This window comes from Oncorhynchus gorbuscha, linkage group LG10 (genome assembly GCF_021184085.1).
Source record: "Oncorhynchus gorbuscha isolate QuinsamMale2020 ecotype Even-year linkage group LG10, OgorEven_v1.0, whole genome shotgun sequence".
Classification (NCBI taxonomy): Eukaryota; Metazoa; Chordata; class Actinopteri; order Salmoniformes; family Salmonidae; genus Oncorhynchus; species Oncorhynchus gorbuscha.
In genome coordinates this window covers 88,324,095-88,344,094 of record NC_060182.1, presented here as the reverse complement: position 1 = coordinate 88,344,094, position 20,000 = coordinate 88,324,095, and the positions used below count along the sequence as shown (strand labels likewise).

Here is a 20,000-nt window from a genome sequence, read left to right as displayed (position 1 = left end):
GGATCTGTAGAAAATAACCCAATACCTACTTTAAACCAGTGGTGGGTTTGGTGTCTAAATGAGAACGGATCTGTAGAAAATAACCCAATACCTACTTTAAACCAGTGGTGGGTTTGGTGTCTAAATGAGAACGGATCTGTAGAAAATAACCCAATACCTACTTTAAACCAGTGGTGGGTTTGGTGTCTAAATGAGAACGGATCTGTAGAAAATAACCCAATACCTACTTTAAACCAGTGGTGGATTTGGTGTCAATCTACACACAAACACCATAATGACAAAGTGAAAACAGGTTTTTCAAAGTTTATACACATGTATTAAATATAAAAAACAGAAATGCCTTTGCTATGACACTCCAAATGGAGCTCAGGTGCATCCTGTTTCCATTGGTCATCCTTGAGATGTTTCTACAACTTGATTGGAGTCCACCTGTGGTAAATTCAATTGATTGGACATGATTTGGAAAGGCACACACTTAAGGTCCCACAGTTGACAGTGCATGTCCGCAAAAACAAAATCCAAGCCATGAGGTTGAAGTAATTGTCCGTGGAGCTCCGAGACAGGATTGTGTCGAGGCACAGACCTGGGGAAGAGTACCAAAACATGTCTGCAGCATTGAAGGTCCCCAAGAACACAGTGGCCTCCATCATTCTTAAAAAGAAGAAGTTTTGAACCACCAAGACTCTTTCTAGAGCAGGACGCCCAGCAAAACTGAGCAATCGGGGGAGAAGGGTCTTGGTCAGGGAGGTGACCAAGAACCCGATGGTCACTCTGACAGAGCACCTCTTTACAGATGGGAGAACCTTCCAGAGAGAACCTCTCTTATCCAGAGAGATTTACAGTAATGAGTAATTTCGCAGACACTCTTATCCAGAGAGATTTACAGTATTGAGTCATTTAGCAGACACTCTTATCCAGAGAGAGTTACAGTAATGAGTCATTTAGCAGACGCTCTTATCCAGAGAGATTTACAGTAACGTGTCATTTAGCAGACGCTCTTATCCAGAGAGATTTACAGTATTGAGTCATTTAGCAGACGCTCTTATCCAGAGATTTACAGTAAGTATTATAAGCCTCTGTCATTACTACAGAGTACACCTTCTTGGAGCCATTCTATAATAATAATAATAATAATAATTTGGTGAGTGCTTATTTGTCTTACTTCACACATATACAAGTGAGTATTATACGCAGGTGTGAATTAAAAATGTGTTTTTTACACATCCAAACTCCCCCTGCGACTTCCTAGGAGAGTGGATCACGGCCAGGGTCAGCAATTATCATCACCGGACCTGGAGCCAATTAGAGTTTAGGGCCTTGCTCAATGGCACATCGGCATCACCATTCCAGAGTGTTTGATGCCTCTTTCAACAGTCTATGGCAGGGGAATGGTTTACCAAGAAAAACTTCCAAAATGACTAGAGAACTAATCTCCTTTTGACCTTAGATGTGGTAAATTTGGAGTGTTCAAAATTATTATAAGTATGTTCCGGCCCCCCGAAAATTCCTCTCAGACAAAAATCGGACCCCGCGGCTGAATCTAGTTGCCTACCTATGGTCTATGGTTTTGAGATGTGCTGTATCTTTGAGCTATCCCTCCCAGCACACAAAGCTGGTAGACATGACATTATCACAATCAAACTACAACCATTACAATGAAATTATAATCCATTACAACCAGATTATAATCCATTACAACCAGATTATAATCCAGGTCTAGTTGTGAACTGATAATAATGACGTAATTTCAAACATTTTAACCCGCTGTGAAGACTGTGATAGGAAACGACTGAATACTGTGAATGAAACAATGAAAGCTAACCCCGTACTGACCTGTAGCACCTCGTAGATGGCTTTCTTATACATGGGCTGCTTGATGAAGGTGGGCTGATGGAAGGCGTTGGAGAAGGAACTGAAAGCCAACAGTTTCTCTACACACACCTGTACAACACAACATTGTCATTGATCTTTTTCATTTATTTTTGAATTAGTGGAACAGAAATGGTGTTTTTAACGGGTGGTGTTCAGTAGGCGATACTGTAGCAAAACGTTTAAAACGGAAACTGAAAATGACTGTTATTTGTTGGGCAAATTAATCCAGGTAGTCCCTTCCAGTTCCACTCTGTTGTCATCTGTTTGTTGCCTACCGAACACAACACTGTTTCCCTGTTTTACAGTTTTTTACTCACCACTGAGAATTTTCCATCACCGAACCACATGACCCATCGTGTCCCCTCGGCAGCTCGGCTGCGTCCGGTCATCCACCAGGAGACAATACGACCAGGCCACCAGGAAAACCCCCTCAGCTTCCCCCACACCAGCTCCCCAATGCCGAAATCCCGCCCGTCCTACAGCACAACAACAACAACGGTCAACAACAATAACACCACCAGGGGTTCCAGAGTGGAGCAGCAGTCTAAGGCACTGCATCTCAATGCTAGAGGCGTCACTACAGACCCTGGTTCGATTCCAGGCTGTATCACAACCGTCTGTGATTGGGGTAGGTCGATATTGTAAATAAGACTTTGTTCTTAACTGACTTGCCTAGTTAAATAAAGGTTAAATAAATACATAAAAGGAGAACCCCCTCAGCTTCCCCCACACCAGCTCCCCAATGCCAAAACCACACCTGTACTACAGGGATCATCACATACCCATACTAACAAACAACAATGTACTCACTGAACTATCAGTCAGTGTCTGGTGGATGACCGTCTGCTAAATGGTATACATTATATGTAATTGCTACACCGTGTGTTTACCTCATACTCCGGCTCAGTATCGGCAATCTTGGGGGATGTCTTGTCCCCTCCTGCCATGGGGACAGGTTCAGGTGTGGTGGCCACAGTCGGGGACGCTGGGTTCGTGGGCTGCTGTTGTTGTTGTTGTTGTTGCTGGTGGGGTGTGATGACTGACACCTCTTCTTTCTGTTCAGGCTCAGGCTCCATCTCCTCATGGTCCTCCATTAAGTTCAACACTGACACCAGTTGGGCTTTTTTCTCTGCCTGAAACACCACAGATACAGGGGACAGGGAGAGGTCACTTTTCTCTGCCTGAAACACCACAGTGCATATATATACAGTGGGTCAAAAAAAGTATTTAGTCAGCCACCAATTGTGCAAGTTCTCCCACTTAAAAAGATGAGAGAGGCCTGTAATTTTCATCATAGGTACACATCAACTATGACAGAAAAAATGAGGAAACAAAATCCAGAAAATCACATTGTAGGATTTTTGATTCAACCTGAAGGATCTGGAGAAGGTCTGTATGGAGGAGTGGGCCAAAATCCCTGCTGCAGTGTGTGCAAACCTGGTCAAGAACTACAGGAAACGTATGATCTCTGTAATTGTAAACAAAGTTTTCTGTACCAAATATTAAGTTCTGCTTTTCTGATGTATCAAATACTTACAGTGGGGCAAAAGCGTATTTAGTCAGCCACCAATTGTGCAAGTTCTCCCACTTAAAAAGATGTGAGAGGCCTCTAATTTTCATCATAGGTACACTTCAACTATGGCAGACAAAATGAGAAAAAAAATCCAGAGAATCACTTGTATTGTAGGATTTTTTATTAATTTATTTGCAAATTATGGTGGAAAATAAGTATATGGCCAATAACAAAAGTTTCTTAATACTTTGTTATATACCCTTTGTTGGCAATGACAGAGGTCAAACATTTTCTGTAAGTCTTCACAAGGTTTTCACACACTATTGCTGGTATTTTGGCCCATTCCTCCATGCAGATCTCCTCTAGAGCAGTGATGTTTTGGGGCTGTTGCTGGGTAACACGGACTTTCAACTCCCTCCAAAGATTTTCTATGGGGTTGAGATCTGGAGACTGGCTAGGCCACTCCAGGGCCTTGAAATGCTTCTTACGAAGCAACTCCTTCGTTGCCCGGGCGGTGTGTTTGGGATCATTGTCATGCTGAAAGACCCAGCCACGTTTCATCTTCAATGCCCTTGCTGATGGAAGGAGGTTTTCACTCAAAATCTCACGATACATGGCCCCATTCATTCTTTCCTTTACACGGATCAGTCGTCCTGGTCCCTTTGCAGAAAAACAGCCCCAAAACATGATGTTTCCATCCCCATGCTTCACAATAGGTATGGTGCTCTTTGGATGCAACTCAGCATTCTTTGTCCTCCAAACACGACGAGTTGAGTTTTTACCGAAAAGTTATATTTTGGTTTCATCTGACCATATGACATTCTCCGAATCTTCTTCTGGATCATCCAAATGCTCTCTAGCAAACTTCAGACGGGCCTGGACATGTACTGGCTTAAGCAGGGGGACACGTCTGGCACTGCAGGATTTGAGTCCCTGGCGGCGTAGTGTGTTACTGATGGTAGGCTTTGTTACTTTGGTCCCAGCTCTCTGCAGGTCATTCACTAGGTCCCCCCGTGTGGTTCTGGGATTTTTGCTCACCATTCTTGTGATCATTTTGACCCCACGGGGTGAGATCTTGCGTGGAGCCCCATATCGAGGGAGATTATCAGTGGTCTTGTATATCTTCCATTTCCTAATAATTCTTCAAACCAAGCTGCTTACCTATTGCAGATTCACTCTTCCCAGCCTGGTGCAGGTCTACAATTTTGTTTCTGGTGTCCTTTGACAGCTCTTTGGTCTTGGCCATAGTGGAGTTTGGAGTGTGACTGTTTGAGGTTGTGGACAGGTGTCTTTTATACTGATAACAAGTTCAACCAGGTGCCATTAACACAGGTAACGAGTGGAGGACAGAGGAGCCTCTTAAAGAAGAAGTTACAGGTCTGTGAGAGCCAGAAATCTTGCTTGTTTGTAGGTGACCAAATACTTATTTTCCACCACAATTTACAAATAAATTCATTAAAAATCCTACAATTTGATTTTCTGGATTTTTTCTTTCTCGTTTCGTCTGTCATAGTTGAAGTGTACCTATGATGAAAATTGCAGGCCTCTCTGATCTTTTTAAGTTGGAGAACTTGCACAATTGGTGGCTGACTAAATACTTTTTTGCCCCACTGTTTATGTGTGTGTGTGTGTGTGTGTGTGTGTGTGTGTGTGTGTGTGTGTGTGTGTGTGTGTGTGTGTGTGTGTGTGTGTGTGTGTGTGTGTGTGTGTGTGTGTGTGTGTGTGTGTGTATACACATTTTTGTATGGGTGGCCCAAGCGGGAATTGAACCCACAACTCTGAGATTGTAAGTGCCATGCTCTACCAAGTAAGTCACACAGGGGTAAAGAGGAAGCTACATGTAGAGTTCAACACATTTAAATGTGAATATTTCAAAACACCTTTCTGCAGAAGGTTTAACGCAGTGGTTCCAAACCTTTTTGGGTCCAAGACCCCATTTTGATATCAATTTATTTTTGCGACCCCACCATGTAAAAAAAGGTTATGTAATCAAAGGCCAATGTTTACTTCTTTAATTGGGGCTATGACAATTTATTACAAATCAGTGTGACAGTACTTTTGACAGTATTTCAATCTGAAGGAAGTATGGTTTGAAGTGAATTAAATGCATTAGAAAGGTATTGGGAAGTTCAGAAGATCATCAGCCAATAATTGGGTATAATCTTCTTTGTAGAAAATTAAATCATCATTGATGATGTAAATTTACCCCTCAGCCTGATTTAGTGCCTGGTCTAAATCTTTCCCCCTCAGCCTGATTTAGTGCCTGATCTAAATCTTTTCCCCTCAGCCTGATTTAGTGCCTGGTCTAAATCTTTCCCCCTCAGCCTGATTTAGTGCCTGGTCTAAATCTTTCCCCCTCAGTCTGATTTAGTGCTTGGTCTAAATATTTCCCCCTCAGCCTGATTTAGTGTTTGGTCTAAATCTTTCCCCCTCAGCCTGATTTAGTGCCTGGTCTAAATCTTTCCCCCTCAGCCTGAGTTAGTGCCTGGTCTAAATCTTTCCCCCTCAGCCTGATTTAGTACCTGGTCTAAATCTTTCCCCTGCATCTCAGTGCTTGAGGTGTCACCACAGACACAACCATCAGTGATTGGGAGTCCCATAGAGTGGCGCACAAATGGCCCAGCGTTGTCCAGGTTTAGCCGGTGTAGGCCGTCATTGTAAATAAGAATTTGTTCTTATTAGTTAAATAAAGGTTAAAAATATATTTCTATGTATTTTACATCCACTTTGTAGCTAAACCTAAAATAGCAGGCATAAAAGAAACACCTGAAACTTGATCCCCTTCATACTGGTCTTGACAGGAAGAAAACATGTTGGGGAGGTTCTCTTCTGTACTGTTCAACCAATCCAGTAAATGTGGAGGAGGAGTTAAGATGAAGTGTCTCCTTGTTAACGTCCAAAAGAGGAAGTTGTGTCACAGGCTCTTTTGAAAACTGGAACGTCCCCAGTTGTTGGGGACTCGACAGAGGCTACTTTACAGCAAACGCCTTATTTACATCACTACAATACTGGTTTTCAATTCTCAGAACTGTACAGCAAAGTCTCCCCTCAAGACTACACACAGAGAAGCCAATCACCAGTAGGATCAGGACTACACACAGAGAAGCCAATCACCAGTAGGATCAGGACTACACACAGAGAGGTCAATTACCAGTAGGAATAGAAGTCAGGACTACACACAGACAAGCCAATCACCAGTAGGATCAGGACTACACACAGAGAAGCCAATCACCAATAGGATCAGGACTACACACAGAGAAGCCAATCACCAGTAGGATCAGGACTACACACAGAGAAGCCAATCACCAGTAGGATCAGGACTACACACAGAGAGGTCAATCACCAGTAGGATCAGGACTACACACAGAGAGGTCAATCACCAGTAGGATCAGGACTCAATCACCAGTAGGATCAGGACTACACACAGAGAGGTCAATCACCAGTAGGATCAGGACTACACACAGAGAAGCCAATCACCAGTAGGATCAGGACTACACACAGAGAAGCCAATCACCAGTAGGATCAGGACTACACACAGAGAAGCCAATCACCAGTAGGATCAGGACTACACACAGAGAAGCCAATCACCAGTAGGATCAGGACTACACACAGAGAAGCCAATCACCAATAGGATCAGGACTACACACAGAGAAGCCAATCACCAGTAGGATCAGGACTACACACAGGGAAGCCAATCACCAGTAGGATCAGGACTACACACAGAGAGGTCAATTACCAGTAGGAATAGAAGTCAGGACTACACACAGACAAGCCAATCACCAGTAGGATCAGGACTACACACAGACAAGCCAATTACCAGTAAGTATAGGAGTCAGGACTACACACAGAGAAGCCAATCACCAGAAGGATCAGTGTGTTTCACACATTCTAGTAGTGAACTGACCTCAATGGGTGTAGTATTTCAATATCAACAAGTCAGGGAAAAGTAGCATAAATTAAGCCTACCTAATGTTTACACAATTATGGTTAAAGAGCAGGAATATGGTAATTATAGCCGTGAACTACTAGATAAATCAGAACAGATCTCTCTTGAAATGGAGGTATTTTGACTACAATGGGACAACCTGGTAAAATAAAGGTTCAATTAGGACAAATAAAAACCAGGTTCTAGAACCTTGCAATCCTAAACTTGTATAAACATTATTTTCTCAGTAAAAGTCCACTCTGTTCACTGATACAAAAGCAAACTGGTTTCTCTTCCAAAAGAAAATGAAAGGAAAAATCCACTCCAAAAATATATTCTGATATTTTTTTCATTATTAGAGGCCATAAATTATATATATATTTTTTGGCCCTAAATATTTTGCTTGTCACCAGTCAATTTTTCACTTGCCACCTCAAAACCGGATCATCATGGTGTGGCATGTTGCTTCTTGAAAAACCTACAACCTGAAAACCTGAGCGCTGACATGCAAAACATTTTTGGGAATGTACTGTATCAACAGTGGACAAATGACAAAATTATTAAAATATAGTTTTTGAGGGGATTTTTCCTTTAATGCTAACCTGTATAAATAACCTATATATCTGAATAAAGATACAAATCCTATACCATATTTTAGTGTCCACTGTCCAGCACTGGCGGCTGTTCACACAATACAAAAAGAAAACTGTAGTATAGAGCACTGCCCAATAATGTTTCTACCATGTTGTGCTGCTACCATGTTGTGCTGCTACCATGTTGTGCTACTACCATGTTGTGCTGCTACCATGTTTTGCTGCTACCATGTTGTGCTGCTACCATGTTGTGTTGCTACCATGTTGTGTTGCTACCATGTTGTGCTGCTACCATGTTGTGCTGCTACCATGTTCTGTTGCTACCATGCTGTGCTGTTGCCATGTTGTGCTGCTGCCATGTTGTTGTCATGTTGTGCGGCTACCATGTTATGCTGCTGCCATGCTATGTTGTCATCTTAGGTCTCTCTTTATGTAGTGCTGTGTTGTCTCGTCGTGATGTGTGTTTTGTCCTATATTTTTATTTTTTTAAATTAGATTTTTTTTATCCCAGCCCCCGTCCCACATTTACATTTACATTTAAGTCATTTAGCAGACGCTCTTATCCAGAGCGACTTACAAATTGGTGCATTCACCTTATGACATTCAGTGGAACAGTCACTTTACAATAGTGCATCTAAATCTTAAAGGGGGGGGTGAGAGGGATTACTTATCCTATCCTAGGTATTCCTTAAAGAGGTGGGGTTTCAGGTGTCTCCGGAAGGTGGTGATTGACTCCGCTGTCCTGGCGTCGTGAGGGAGTTTGTTCCACCATTGGGGGGCCAGAGCAGCGAACAGTTTTGACTGGGCTGAGCGGGAGCTGTGCTTCCTCAGTGGTAGGGAGGCGAGCAGGCCAGAGGTGGATGAACGCAGTGCCCTTGTTTGGGTGTAGGGCCTGATCAGAGCCTGGAGGTACTGAGGTGCCGTTCCCCTCACAGCTCCGTAGGCAAGCACCATGGTCTTGTAGCGGATGCGAGCTTCAACTGGAAGCCAGTGGAGAGAGCGGAGGAGCGGGGTGACGTGAGAGAACTTGGGAAGGTTGAACACCAGACGGGCTGCGGCGTTCTGGATGAGTTGTAGGGGTTTAATGGCACAGGCAGGGAGCCCAGCCAACAGCAAGTTGCAGTAATCCAGACGGGAGATGACAAGTGCCTGGATTAGGACCTGCGCCGCTTCCTGTGTGAGGCAGGGTCGTACTCTGCGGATGTTGTAGAGCATGAACCTACAGGAACGGGCCACCGCCTTGATGTTAGTTGAGAACGACAGGGTGTTGTCCAGGATCACGCCAAGGTTCTTAGTGCTTTGGGAGGAGGACACAATGGAGTTGTCAACCGTGATGGCGAGATCATGGAACGGGCAGTCCTTCCCCGGGAGGAAGAGCAGCTCCGTCTTGCAGAGGTTCAGCTTGAGGTGGTGATCCGTCATCCACACTGATATGTCTGCCAGACATGCAGAGATGCGATTCCCCCCAGGAGGCCTTTTGCCTTTTGGTAGGCCATCATTGTAAATAAGAATTTGTTCTTAACTGACTTGCCTAGTTATATAAAAGGTTAATTAAATAAATACAATTTAAATATCTGCTGACCAGTAGCATCTCTCTATGTACTGTATTTGCTAGGCCGTGACGTCTCCAGGCAGTAGACAGAGGGAGAGTTCACTGGGTTTTGGTACCTGACACTGAACCAATCACACAGAGAGGACGAGAGAGAGGCCCTACAGCCCCTCTCACACTAAATTCCCAACAGCTGCACTCATCCTACTGCAGTCTGCCTCTCTCTCTCAGGTTCTCTCTCTCTCTCTCAATCAGGTTCTCTCTCTCTCTCTCAATCAGGTTCTCTCTCTCTCTCTCAATCAGGTTCTCTCTCTCTCTCTCAATCAGGTTCTCTCTCTCTCTCTCAATCAGGTTCTCTCTCTCTCTCTCTCTTCTCTCTCTCTCTCTCAATCTTTCTCTCTATCAGGTTCTCTTTCTCTCTCCCTGTCACTTTCTCTATCTCTATCAGGTTCTCTTTCTCTCTCCCTGTCACTTTCTCTATCTCTATCAGGTTCTCTTTCTCTCTCCCTGTCACTTTCTCTATCTCTATCAGGTTCTCTTTCTCTCTCCCTGTCACTTTCTCTCTATCTCTATCAGGTTCTCTCGCTCTCTGTCACTTTCTCTCTATCAGGTTCCCTCTCTCTCTCGCTCTGTCACTTTCTCTCTCTCTCTACCAGGTTCTCTCTCTCTCTCCCTGTCACTTTCTCTCTCTCTATCAGGTTATCTCTCTCTCTCTCTATCTCTATCAGGTTCTCTCTCTCTCTCTGTCACTTTCTCTCTTTATCGGGTTCTCTCTCTCTATCGGGTTCTCCCTCTCTATCAGGTTCTCCCTCTATCTCTCTGTCTCTCTATCAGGTTCTCTCTCCCTCTGTCTCTCTATCAGGTTCTCCCTCTATCTCTCTGTCTCTCTATCAGGTTCTCCCTCTATCTCTCTGTCTCTATCAGGTTCTCCCTCCCTCTATCTCTCTGTCTCTCTATCAGGTTCTCCCTCCCTCTATCTCTCTGTCTCTCTATCAGGTTCTCCCTCCCTCTGTCTCTCTATCAGGTTCTCCTTCTATCTCTCTGTCTCTCTATCAGGTTCTCCCTCTATCTCTCTGTCTCTCTATCAGGTTCTCCCTCTATCTCTCTGTCTCTCTATCAGGTTCTCCCTCCCTCTATCTCTCTGTCTCTCTATCAGGTTCTCCCTCCCTCTATCTCTCTGTCTCTCTATCAGGTTCTCCCTCTATCTCTCTATATCTCTCGCTCAGTCGCTGTCTATCTCTTTCTTTCTGTTGATCTCTCTTTGCCTTTCTCTTTTACACACAGTATATATCTCTCAAAACACACACATGTGAAAACCCTTCCCTGCACTTATTCCAATGCTCTGGTGCAAAATCTTTCTCAGGTTTCTCTCACACTATGAGTGTCCCAGGGCTGACTGTAGTGTATCAAATAGTGGGTGCTTACATTTGTCCTGTTTCCTTTCATGTACAAGTGGGTAACCTGTACAAGAGTGAGGTGTGAAATGGAAATGGAATTTTTGCATATCCCAACTCTCCCTGAGACACCCCCGGAGAGATAAGGAGAGGGCTGGGAACAAACCCGAAGCCCCCGTCTGAGTCCCTTCCCTTCCTCCCTCTCGCCCTCCCTCCCTCCCTCCCTCCATACAGTAGGCCCTCAGGGAGAGGGGGTGGATGGGGAGGGGCTGGTGAGGCACAGCAGAAACATGTGGTGTTCAATCAAGAGGCTCTGCTCTAGTTTATAAATATCTGCAGTAAGTAGTGGATGACTTCCTGGTTCAAAGCCTCTCCTCAACCATATGTGTTAGAGTGTTGGTTCAGCTGGCTCAGCTGAACCAGGGGATTTGATGTGTAGAGGAGGGAAAATATGTCCTGTAAAAAAAGAATACTTTAAACACTGTTTTCTTCTAAGTCTATGATGGTAATAAACATTTTACTAGGTTTTAGTTGAACACAGGAGTCAGGGGATGAGCAGAGTATAGAGGTGGTGTCCTCTTGGATGTGTGTTAGATTTAAACAAACTTGTGAATCAAACACACTGATTCAAACACTCTGAATCAATTAAACTTGTTAATCAAACACACTGATTCAAACACTCTGAATCAAATAAACTTGTTAATGAAACACACTGATTCAAACACTCTGAATCAAACAAACTTGTGAATAATACACACTGATTCAAACACTCTGAATCAAACAAACTTGTGAATAATACACACTGATTCAAACACTCTGAATCAAACAAACTTGTGAATAATACACACTGATTCAAACACTCTGAATCAAACAAACTTGTGAATAATACACACTGATTCAAACACTCTGAATCAAACAAACTTGTGAATAATACACACTGATTCAAACACTCTGAATCAAACAAACTTGTGAATAATACACACTGATTCAAACACTCTGAATCAAATAAACTTGTGAATAATACACACTGATTCAAACAAACTGATTCAAACAAGCTGATTCAAACAAAATCCAAATATATTATCTACTTATAGTAATAAAGTTTTACAATGTTTTCTTATGCTGTCGAATAATTGATTTGGTGCCAAGATCATTCCTGGCAAGTCAAATCTGTTACAAGTGCACCTGTTGATACTGTGGACACAGTATGGCACAACAAAGGAATCTCTGCTAATCATTGACTGGAAAAATAAAAAATAAACTGACTTCAATGGGTTCAGACTCATTGATAATGTAACAGGCCATCTGGTGGGCCTACAACACAGTAAGTAAGTTACAGGTAGATTTTAAGGAAGTGAGGAAAACTTATGCACTCACTACTGTAAGTCGCTCTGGATAAGAGCGTCTGCTAAATGACAAAAATGTCAAATAGAAATGTAAAATCCTGTAGGCTACTGTACAGTACTGTTACAACGGTACTGTGGTGGCCATCTTGGCACGTTTTGGGGGAGTAACTGCTCTCTCCAGGCTGCTGCTAGTGGGTCATTTATTCTCAGAATCAATGGAAAGCTGACTCTACCAAACAATGGTGGGGGAGGAATAGAGTACAGGGGCTATAAGAACCAGATATTTGTCTCTGGCCTTTTCCCCAGTTGTAAATGCCCCCTTTTGGGGCCTCTCTCTCTCACGTGAGAGTGCAGCTACACCAGGCAGGCAGTCTGCAAGACAGGCTCTCTAGATCCACAGGAGAGAAAAAATGAGAGAGAGAGAGAGAGAGAGAGAGAGAGAGAGAGAGAGAGAGAGAGAGAGAGAGAGAGAGAGAGAGAGAGAGAGAGAGAGAGAGAGAGAGAGAGAGAGAGAGAGAGAGAGAGACAATGCAGTCTTTATCATTTTACACACGCTGCCTACCACTGACAACTTCAGAAATACCAGCTAGCTAGCAGCACATATACACTACGTGCCAACTCAGAGATCAACATAGAAAATGACACCATGAATGGATACTAATAATAAGACCAGTAGGAAGGAAAAGTAGCTACTCCTGGAAAATGGTATCTTTGATGTTAAAAAGATGCTGAGTGTTGGTATAATGTACCATACAGACATACTGTCCTACACACTAAACTTGTCTCAAATATATACAGTACTGTACTGCACACAGGAAAGAAGGCAAACATAAGCAACAATGGAGAAACGACTAACTGCTAACTGTTATCAGCTAAATGCTAACTACTAACTGCTAACTGTTATCAGCTACCTGTTAACTGTTATCAGATAACTGCTAACTGTTATCAGCTAACTGCTAACTACTAACTGCTAACTGTTATCAGCTAACTGCTAACTACTAACTGCACCTGGTTGAGATTAGTAGGTTAGTAGTTAATCGGTGGAAAAGCCCTCCACTCCTCTGACTGACTTCCTGACTGTAGAGACATTTTGCAGAAGACAACCTCTCTTGTCACGTGTTTGTTGTTCAGTACCCCATGAGGCCCCCAGTTCCTAGACAAATAATAAGAGCTGCTTCTTATTCATAGACTGGATCTATAACAGTTTCCACACATAATAGCAGCTTCATGTCTAGTGTTACCAGATGAAATAGACAACTACACGGTTAATATACAGGTACGGTCAAGGATTTGACCAAGTCATTTCTCTGACACAAAGATCTCCAACACGTCTACTCTGTAGTCAGGAACATTGAATTACTGTATACTGTATGACCAACTGGGTTGGTATTTGTAAAGCATTAATAAAACACAACCATTTCTTTCCCCACACAGGAAGAAATCAATGGGGATTCCCAGAGAGTTGTCAGCTAAAATGAATAATGTGATCAACATTATAGTAAACAGACTGTTAGGATCATCAGATCATGATCATAGCTGCTTTCAGGCAGGTAATTAACCCTGAAACACCTTAACACACAGATGAACACAGCAGAACCGTGTGTAGCAATGTGGTAACAGTATTCATTAGCCCTAATCGTTGTCATAATGCCCCACAATGGCTGTGTATTTTATTACTGGCCCAGGCGGGGGGTCACTCAGATACACACACACATTCGCACACATCTGTTCCACGCGCACACATACACATTCGCACATGCCCAAGCACACACACACATAACAAATGCCACACACACACACACACACACACACACACACACACACACACACACACACACACACACACACACACACACACACACACACACACACACACACACACACACACACACACACACACACACACACACACACACACACACACACACACACACACACACACACACACACAGAAAGACACCATCTGGTCCCCATTGTATTGGGTCGTTTTTGGAGGCAAGTAGGAATAATATTCCAGGGTCAGTCACGAATACATGAACATAGTTCACTATGAATACACAAGTGGTATTGTTAAAACTGCCACCCGATGAGCTTGGTCAAATTACTTTCAAAAGGAATTGAAAATCTTTTAATCATCTTACAAGGAATTTCCATTAAGCATATCACCCCCTTCTACTTACTATACCTGTAATATGTGGTTGTCCCACCTATTTATCTTAAGATGAATTCACTAACTGTAAGTGGCTCTAGATAAGAGTGTCTGCTAAATGACTACAGTGTAAAATGTAGACTTAAAACAGTCCACACGACAGAGAGAAGGGTTGAGGCCTAGCACTGAACTTTCTCCCAGTTCAACCGGTTCAGATATTCAATCTTTACACTACAAACTCTACAGCTGCTAAACCGTCTGTCAGAAACATAGGCATAATGCTTTTAGAACTATTCTGATCTAGAACGGGTGGCTGATAATGTACATAAAAGTGTCAGGTATTGTGTAAGCAATTAGCTTATCTAAACTGGGAAGAAAACCAAACCCCCCCGGGGAAAAAAATAGTAAAAACACAAGAAAACACAGCTATGTGTGCATTAAAAACTCTTAGTGTTACTGCTGTAAAACAGGAAACAGTTTATGCACATTCCCCCCTCAGGATCACATTATTCTTTTTTAATTTTTTTAAATAAAAAATAAAAAAATGTTTTCTCTGCACTTGTGAAAATCACTGCTTTCACTTTCCTTTCATAAAGAGAGTGTTTCCCTTTAAGCTACTGAGAGACAACAGATGGGCAGTAGCAACTCTAGTGGAAATACCCAAAGTCAGCATATTCCTCTTGCTGTATGCAGGTTCATGTCTAATGCACGCTCTCCACCACAATGTTAGCAAACAAATAATGCAATGCACATACCCATACACGCCGGCACACAATCCTTTTAATCCAATGTGGGGGCTGCAATTTATTTACCCCCCACTCCTGGGGTAGAGGAGATCACTCAATAAAAAGAAAGAAAGAAGCATGAACATTTCTTTGTCTGGAAATTCAGGGTCAGGTGACTGAAGGCAGGAATTCTGGTTGGCTAGAGAGGACTTGCAAAATGTTGGCAGAGAGCCAAGAGGCTGCCTTGCAAACAGTGCTGGAAATATGCTGCAAACCTCATCTTCATCCTCATATCCATAGCTGGGGCTGGGGGAGGGGTTAGGAGAAGAATGAGGGGTGGGAGGAAGGAGAGAAAAGTCCACTGTAAGACAAGGAACTTAAAAAGAGAGATCCCTCTCTTTCTCTGGGAGAAACGGAAGAACAGAGTAGAAAGGAATTCTTCCCCTTTAAGCTAACCCTTTCAGTTCAGACAGCTCCTTTCCTTCTCAATCAACTCCAGAATCACGGTGAACCTGATGCCTTGTCCCCAGCAGCAGCAACAACAACAACAACAACAACAACAACAGCCAAACCAGACAGCTTATTCTTTACCTCTTCTGTTTAGTCCTGGGAAAAGGGCTTCTGCAATGCCATCACAACAAATCCATCCTTATGCAAATGTTCTCACAAAGAAATAAAATGTATATCACAATATACTGACTATTTCTTCTAACACATGCTGATTTTATGAAATGCCCTCTTTATGTTATCTTATGATTTTTAAAGCCGCTAGTTGAAAGAAAATCCGCTTCTATTTTTGACAAATGAGAACTGCGGTGCCTAACCTCAGCTGCCTGTTTCTGTGGTTCTTTACCACGTTTCACTCGCCAGACCCCAGCATGTCCTGCTAATTTGCAAATAATTCCCCCCGCCAGACACTCTTATGGGTTCTTCCCAAGCCTGCTCCAATGGCAGGGCTGAGGGCTGGAGGGGTGGGGTGAGAGACGAAATGGTAGCCCCCATCTTGTTGCCATGGACACAGCCACTCATTACGTAACAGTGACAGTCTCACTACAAGTTCTGGCCTTACTACCAGGAGTATTATAGTCTGATGTGAAGAGGGAGGAGAGATGGGGGGGGGGAAGGAAGGAGAGAAAGGGAGAGAGAGAGAGGAGAGGAGAGAGGAGAGGAGAGGAGAGGAGAGGAGAGGAGAGGAGAGGAGAGGAGAGGAGAGGAGAGGAGAGGAGAGGAGAGGAGAGGAGAGAGAGAGGAGAGGAGAGGAGAGGAGAGGAGAGGAGAGGAGAGGAGAGGAGAGGAGAGGGAGGGGAGAGCAAGAGAGCGAGGGAGGGAGGGAGAGAGAGGGGGGAAGGATGGAGAGAAGGGGAGTTAGAAAGAGAGAGGAGGAGGGATGGAGAGGGGAGGAGGGATGAGAGAGAGGGATAGAGAGGAGGGGGTAGGGAGGTAGAGACAGAGGGGAGGAGGGATGAGAGAGAAAGAGATAGAGTGGGAGGGAAACATTTCTAAGGATTTATGACATATTGTATTGAGAAAGAGTTATTAATGATCTGAAATTAAATCCCACAGCTTGAATTAGCAGTAGAGTACATTACATCACATTGGGTGAGTAGGAATGCTGTGTAGTCACATTCAGGAGGAGGCATGATTTCAGAAACTACCAATGCAATAGCCTGTTATAGGGATGTACATTTGGCAGCCACATTACTGCAACATAAACTATAATAAAGTGGTTGTAACAACAGAAGAATGTGCTTATTAGTCTCGATATTGTAAATGAACTTAATTAGTCTTGATATTGTAAATTAACTTTATTAGTCTTGATATCGTAAATTAACTTTATTAGTCTTGATATTGTAAATTAACTTTATTAGTCTTGATATTGTAAATTAACTTTATTAGTCTTGATATTGTAAATTAACTTTATTAGTCTTGATATTGTAAATTAACTTCATTAGCCTTGATATCGTAAATTAACTAAATTAGTCTTGATATCGTAAATTAACTAAATTAGTCTTGATATTGTAAATTAACTAAATTAGTCTTGATATTGTAAATTAACTAAATTAGTCTTGATATCGTAAATTAACTTAATTAGTCTTGATATCGTAAATTAACTTAATTAGCCTTGATATCGTAAATTAACTAAATTAGCCTTGATATCGTAAATTAACTAAATTAGTCTTGATATCGTAAATTAACTAAATTAGCCTTGATATCGTAAATTAACTTTATTAGTCTTGATATCGTAAATGAACTTTATTAGTCTCGACATTGTAGATTAACTTGGTTTTCTCTCCTTAGTTTGCATTATTACTGGATTTCCAATTAGTTCATTACATGGCTAATAAACTTAAGCCCAGTTTGGATTCAGGTGGGGGCTAGATTAGTCTTAACTGGTACAAGTCCATGCCTATAATGTGACTTTGGGCTGTATAGTGGGAACCAAACTGAGGCAACAAAGCACAAAAGTGAGCAACAACATAGCGGTCATTTATCATTGGTCAACAATGGTGCCCTGAAGTAGGTCCTACAAAGACACAAAGACAGGAAGGAAACTGTGAACTCAACCAACCTACAAAAACAATGAAATAAATGGTATCTCTTTGATATATCAATGACCTATCAAATACACTTGGCTGTGAGAGAACCCAACAAATACCGTCCCACTTTGCTGAGAATGCCCTGTCTATTGGCCTATTGGAATCTTGGTAACCCTGCCAGACAGCTCTGGACTATTTGTGGTCCCTGAAACCAGGTTTGAATAACAGGATGGCTAGAGAGGACTGGGAACAAATCATCTCCATAACAAATCAGGGCCCACTAGGGCTGAAACCCAATGATTCAAATCTTTGGAGTCAGTCCTAGAGCCCACACATAAGCCCCACAATTGTGAAAGATATCAACATTGAGTACCCCCAAGACACATTGGGCGCCCCCAGGGCACATTGGGCACCCCAAGGGAACCTCCAAGACACATTGGGCACCTCCAAGACACATTGGGCACCCCTAAGACACATTGGGCACCTCCAAGACATATTGGGCACCCCTAAGACACATTGGGCACCCCTAAGAGACATTGGGCACCCCTAAGACACATTGGGCACCCCTAAGACACATTGGGTACCCCCAAGACACATTGGGCACCCCTAAGACACATTGGGCACCCCTAAGACACATTGGGAACCCCTAAGACACATTGGGAACCCCTAAGACACATTGGGCACCCCTAAGACACATTGGGCACCCCTAAGACACATTGGGAACCCCTAAGACACATTGGGAACCCCTAAGACACATTGGGAACCCCTAAGACACATTGGGAACCTCCAAGACACATTGGGCACCCCTAAGACACATTGGGAACCCCCAAGACACATTGGGCACCTCCAAGACACATTGGGCACCCCTAAGACACATTGGGGACCCCCAAGACACATTGGGCACCTCTAAGACACATTGGGAACCTCCAAGACATATTGGGAACCCCCAAGACACATTGGGCACCTCCAAGACACATTGGGGACCCCCAAGACACATTGGGCACCCTTAAGAGTCTAACCCTGCCTGAGACAGTGGCTAGCCAGCCATCCAGTGGGAGGTACTGTACTCACCTCCATCTTCCACTTGGCCAGCCACTCCTCCCTGGTCCTCTTGCTAATGTAATATGGGTCCCCGGCCTGGAAGGTTACTCTGGGAATGGGCCTCTGACGCAGACTGACGGAGCCACGCAGCCTGCCTGTCCCAGGGCCTCCAACTCCCTGTTTAAAGGGATACAAAGAAGAACACCGGAAATAAAGATATTAACTAACGTACTTGTTTTCTGTTTGTTTGTTCTGCTTTTTGTAAGGTGGTAGAGGAGGAAGATGACTCAGGCAAACAGTTTCATGCTATCACTGCTGAAACTGCTGGCTAGTACTGTTGCTAGTTAGCCGGAGAAGCAATATTTTGCTCTTTGTCCTTCTTGGGGTGTGGGCGGAGGGGGGCTGCGTAGGGGGGGTGCTCCAGAAAAGGATGATGACTCATTGACAAAACTGCAGCCCAATGCAGACAATGTGTGACTGGTCAAACAGCAAGGAACACAAACTGTCTCTTCCAGAGCCCTGGCAACCCACTATACTGTCTCACTCTACCAATCATAGCCTGGCTTGGCGAGCCCGCTTAAGTCATTGGCCAACGCAAGGACCTTCTCATGTCGGACTGGGCACCAAGTGTATTTGATATCTCAGATCTATATGCCAATTAGGTACCATTTCTTTCAAAAGTCCAGGAGGACTCAAAAGTCCATTTTTTGTAAAAATGATATTGTAAAAGGAGAACAGCACTTCCCCCTAGTTCAGCATCATCACCAGCTAACATCACAACCCCCAAAGGTCAGTCTGAAGAGGATACATCCCATTTCCCCAAACTTTTCCAGAAGGGTGTACTTGTGTACAGCAGTCAGAATGTTAGACTAGATCATCCATAGGATTAATGTAAGCATCGGCTGGAGGGAGATTCTACCATTGTTAAATTGACGCGAGGAGCTGGAGAAGTGGGCTGACTGATTGACTGATTGATGGATGGATTGATTGATTGATGATGTAACACAGTATAATGAAGACAGTGGATGACTTACCTGTTTCTTGGCTGTATCACCTCCATCCTCCTTCTGCTCCACATCTAGAGGGAAACACAGTGAGTGATACTGGAGCAATCATTCAATTCAATAACGTGTTCCTGTGGGCGAGCCAAAAGTCAGAGTAATCTCAGCACATAGGAGACGAGAGAGACTACAGCCACAGTCACCTTGACATCGACAGAAAAAACAAAGCCACTCGGCAACACAGGACCAGTGGATCTCCTCAATCATTCATAAGAGTTCTACCTGACCTGTAGTTAGACACTTGTGGGCTAGCTGAGCTTGTCACAATAGCCTGTCACCTTAGCAGCGTATATCA

The 20,000-nt window shown here is 43.4% G+C and overlaps 1 protein-coding gene across 6 annotated transcripts in view; it reads right to left on the bottom strand.

Annotated features, from left to right (window-relative positions):
* Positions 1–20,000, bottom strand: part of LOC124046687 (DNA (cytosine-5)-methyltransferase 3A-like) — a 70,129-nt gene that overhangs the window by 23,833 nt on the left and 26,296 nt on the right. For 5 of the 6 annotated variants that reach the window (XM_046367344.1, XM_046367346.1, XM_046367345.1 and 2 more), the window contains 5 exons: positions 19,679–19,722; positions 18,675–18,821; positions 2,763–3,005; positions 2,190–2,348; positions 1,834–1,941 (listed from right to left, as the gene is read on the bottom strand). In XM_046367344.1, coding sequence (XP_046223300.1) covers positions 1,834–1,941; positions 2,190–2,348; positions 2,763–3,005; positions 18,675–18,821; positions 19,679–19,722 — 701 coding nt within the window. The remainder of the gene's footprint in view (positions 1–1,833; positions 1,942–2,189; positions 2,349–2,762; positions 3,006–18,674; positions 18,822–19,678; positions 19,723–20,000) is intronic. The other variant, XM_046367348.1, reaches the window with a different exon arrangement.